Raw genomic sequence first — 4,326 nt, forward strand, 5'->3', positions numbered from 1 at the left:
AGCAGCTGCCCTGTGGCAAGTGTTTCCACTTTGTCAGAAAAAGGACAGATGATGACAAGGCATTTCTACTGATATTGTTTACACTGATATTTGCAATTTTAAAAGTAGTTTATAGCTGGCCACCTACTTATTAGGCTTTACTTTTTGCTTATTTTATGCTATTATTTTTGTTTAATACATTCATAAACCTTGTGTGATGATTAGAATTTTACCTATTACTTGATAATATTTTATTTTTAATTATTTAATGTTTGATATGTGCCCGTTCTTATTTTTGCTATTTACATAGTTGTTGCTGCAATCCACATTTTTTGTGTTGTACATGTAACATAAATATCTTGAATCTTGAAATATTTAGAGACAGGAAAGAGGAGATCGGGTAGAATGTTTTTAATATTTTATCTGTGTGTTACAACTTTTGGGCAGTAGAGTAGCAGGTGTTTTTTAGTTAAGCAGTTTTCATCATTTTATAATCAGGATATATGTAAAGACATACAAGTGGTATTCATGGACAATCTCTTGGATTTGTCACATCAGCCGTTTTTCCAGATTTAAGGTTAGGGTTCTGGGTTTTGTTCAGATACAGATTAGTACACCTGCTTTGTGAAACAGGCTGCTTCAGGTTACTGTAAGTCACTTCTAACAAGAGCAGCTGTTAATTCAGTTAACACTGCAGCCCTGTGCAGGTTTAATCTCTCAACATTACTGGCTCAAGAATACTATGAGTGACTGAGCTGAAACAGATGGTTGACATGATCTGATGGAATTAATAGAATAACTGCTCACTGTGCCTGCCGCCACTTGTCAGTGGATCACCAGCTTTCTGACAGACAGGAAGCAACAGGTGAGGCTGGGAAAACCACATCCAGCACCCTAGACAATCATTACAGGCACCCCCCAGGGATGTGTGCTCTCCCCGCTACCGTCCTCCCTCTACACAAATGACTGCACCTCAGAGGACCCCTCCATTCAACTCCTGAAGTTTGCAGATGACACAATGGTAATCAGTCTCATCCGAGACGGTGACGAGTCAGCCTACAGACAGGAGGTTCAACAGCTGGTCCTGTGGTGCGGTTGCAACAACCTGGAGCTAAAGACACTCAAAACAGTGGAGATGACAGTTGACTCCAGGAGGAGCCCTTGTGTCTAGTCATGCTTGGCCAATAACGATTTAGATTCTATGCTGATCTCAACTTCATATACTATTTTGCACAGTGTAGGTCATGTTTTGTGTGTGCAAGCTGTTTAACACTGATGCTAATTGTGTTTTAACATTCTACTATATACTTGACTAAAAGCCACTATGTAAATAGACCTCATATTGTCTAACATTTAATTACAAAAAAAGACATCAACCCAACAAACGATTCCAATTTTTATTCATTAAAAATGATTGCCTTAATACAATCAAATAATTACATCATAAAATGGAATGACAAAGTGACAGCGCTGGGTAAAGTGTATGAATTTGACTTTCTAAAAATGTTTTAGTATGGAGAAAGAAAAGTGACATGTCAGGGTTTAATATTAACTTAAAACATAAGGCAGTTCTAAAAGGCACAAGTTCCACTCTGACTGACCTCCTCAAATTCCCCACATTCACACAAATATGCTGGGATATGTGATCAGACAAAAAAACCCCAAAACAAAACATGCTACCTAACAGACAAACCCTGTTAATAATATGTTGATGTCAGATGCATATAAAATATACAACTATTTGGCAGCCCAGATCTAGTTTTAACATCTTAAATGTTTTACAAATATTACAGGGTAGGTACAAATTCAGTTTTATTACATTTAAACACAGGGTTTTATGGGAAACAAATCTCATGGATTACCCCTCCAATAAATCATCTTCCCCTTTGCATGACTTGCTGTGCCTCTCAAAAGGTTTCCATTACTGATATTTTAAATTTTTTTTTTGCATTTCAAAGCATCATATCTAAAGCTCTTCTGAGAGCTGATCCTGCAACAGGAACACACAACACTCTGAATTCAAACAGACATACAGCATCTGCTACCATCTGTTCATCAGCTGAATGAAATCTGCAAATATCACAAAATGTCAAACTGACTAACCTTCCTAAAAGTTCAATTTAAATCTTCATGTTTACAGTGGCATATTATGTACATGTAGATGTTGGGATCAGCATGTCTCTGTTAAACTTAGCATTGTCTACTCTGAGTCATCATCAGTGTAAGAAGCTGTGGAGCCAAACTGAGGAACTCATTAATATTATAGTATGTAGTATGAAAATGTGTCTAATGCAAATTAAATCTGAGGTGCTGATTACTTTTGGCTGCATTTCATCATTCTTATTCCAATCAAGCCCACAGGTTCCTACATCTAATTCCTCAAAGTTGCAGTCAAACACTCAGTTTCACCAATTAATTCATTTACATCTCCTAATGATCATGGGAAAACAGACTGGCTAATTGGTGTCTGGTCTGAGACACTGGATCCAGCGAGGACTCCAGCAGACACAAGCCTGTGATCAAGATACACAAAGTAGTACACATAAGTAGGAAATGTAGACAAAAATGGGTTTATTAAAACCAGCTGAGGTAGGGTTTGCCTCATGATATTCTGCTACCTGTAGCTCTCATGAACCAGGGTGAGTATGAACAAGTGTTTTATCTTTTGATAATCAGTCCTGACAAAACAATACATATCATAAAAATAGAAAATTTAAAACCATCACTTGAGTAATGAAAGTGAGGTTGGTTAGGAAACGCTTTAACTCCAGACATCTTGCGAGTAGCGTCCCTTAGTCATCAGCTTCTTGATGTAATCTGTGGCCTGGGTATGCGTCATGCCTCCAAATTCTTCGGCAATGTCGTGGAAGGCCGCCTGCACATCCTTAGCCATGTTCCTCGCGTCCCTACGCAAAGAGAGATTATTTGGGTATCTTGCAGCCATAGTTCTTTTGTCATCTACATTTCAATTCAATTAAAAAATAAAATGAAATAAATAAACGCAGATATCAGCCTGTGATAATGTTAACATCTATCATGGTTCAAGTTCTTTGCTTCTGATTCTTACAAACTCCACTAGGAGGTGCAAATACACTAGAAACTGTTTTATATGTTGCATATGAAATGGTCAAATTTAACATATAGCTGCAAAAAAAAGATAAAAACTGTCAACTTAAGAATATTTTAACCAACCTAAAAAAACAAAAACAGTACTACTGCACAAGATGAATGTGTCAATGACTGTAAACAGTCTTCTCTTTTTGTTACTGATCAAATTTCTTAATTACCCGCAGATGTAGATGTGAGCGTTCTCTGAGTGAATCAGCTTCCAGATGTGCTCCTTATTTGTCTTCAGGAGATGCTGCACATACACCTTTATTTTGGACAATGAAAGAAGAAAACCTTGTTCTAGTTGCAGCGATTTTGTTTGCAAGTTCATGACACAGACGGTGAGAGCTCCATACACACAGACAAAAATATACAAAGTATACTGTGCACTTGTTTCATTCGCTAAATGACTTGTGTGTTGATTAACTAGGCATCGACTTGTTTCTTAAATAACTAATTTTTGCCATTAGGTACCGTATCAGAGTGTTGATGAGTGCAGCTGCAGTGAGTGAAATCTTCCATCTGCTATAATATTCAGGTAAATTCAGCTCTAGCTAACTCTTTTACACATTAAAAAGAATGGCCAACGACTACTGCCTATATATACACACTAAAGTGAATGGATTTTTTGTATACTGTGTTGTATGTGCTGAATTTTAATATGCTGTAAATTTGTATTGGCCACGTCTCCCTGGAAAAAGAGATCTTGATCTCAATGGGACTTCCGGGTAAAATAAAAATGGTATATTTTTATTAAACCTGGTCCGTGGAACCCGGCATTAGCTGTAAGGAATACTAACAGCAGCCGTACCTTGTGCTCCTGGTCTCTGGAGAAAGCAACATTAAGCTGCGTCAGGACCCCTTTCTTCTCAGCTTCCTCCAGCTCCTCCTGGTAGATATAATCCTCATTCTTATGTCTGCAGCCAAAAAACAGCACCGTCTCTCCAACCTCCTTTCCTGAGAAAATAAAAAAAATTATCAATGCCTCACACATGGATCCTGGAATGCTTGGAACTGTACAACATCAACAGGACTCTAAGAGCCTTCATCAAGAACTCAATGGGAATGTGGAAAACAATCCTAGAGGCCAACTTCAAGCCAATTGTACAAGTCAACATCAAGTGCGGCATCTACCAAGGAGATGCTCTGTCCCCGCTGCTGTTCTACATAGATCTGAACCCCCTCAGCCAGATCATCACCAAGAGCAGTTACGAATACATCAGGCCGCAGAAACCAGAA

The 4,326-nt window shown here is 38.1% G+C and overlaps 1 protein-coding gene across 2 annotated transcripts in view; it reads right to left on the minus strand.

The window, feature by feature from the left end:
* Positions 1 to 1,410: 1,410 nt before the first annotated feature.
* Positions 1,411 to 4,326, minus strand: part of porb (P450 (cytochrome) oxidoreductase b) — a 29,981-nt gene continuing 27,065 nt past the window's right edge. For both annotated transcript variants that reach the window (XM_020618219.1, XM_020618220.1), the window contains 3 exons: positions 3,899 to 4,044; positions 3,267 to 3,352; positions 1,411 to 2,885 (listed from right to left, as the gene is read on the minus strand). In XM_020618219.1, the coding sequence (XP_020473875.1) occupies positions 2,741 to 2,885; positions 3,267 to 3,352; positions 3,899 to 4,044 (377 nt within the window). In that variant the 3' untranslated portion in view covers positions 1,411 to 2,740. The remainder of the gene's footprint in view (positions 2,886 to 3,266; positions 3,353 to 3,898; positions 4,045 to 4,326) is intronic.

This window comes from Monopterus albus, unplaced genomic scaffold (genome assembly GCF_001952655.1).
Source record: "Monopterus albus unplaced genomic scaffold, M_albus_1.0 scaffold202.1, whole genome shotgun sequence".
In the NCBI taxonomy this organism is placed as follows: Eukaryota; Metazoa; Chordata; class Actinopteri; order Synbranchiformes; family Synbranchidae; genus Monopterus; species Monopterus albus.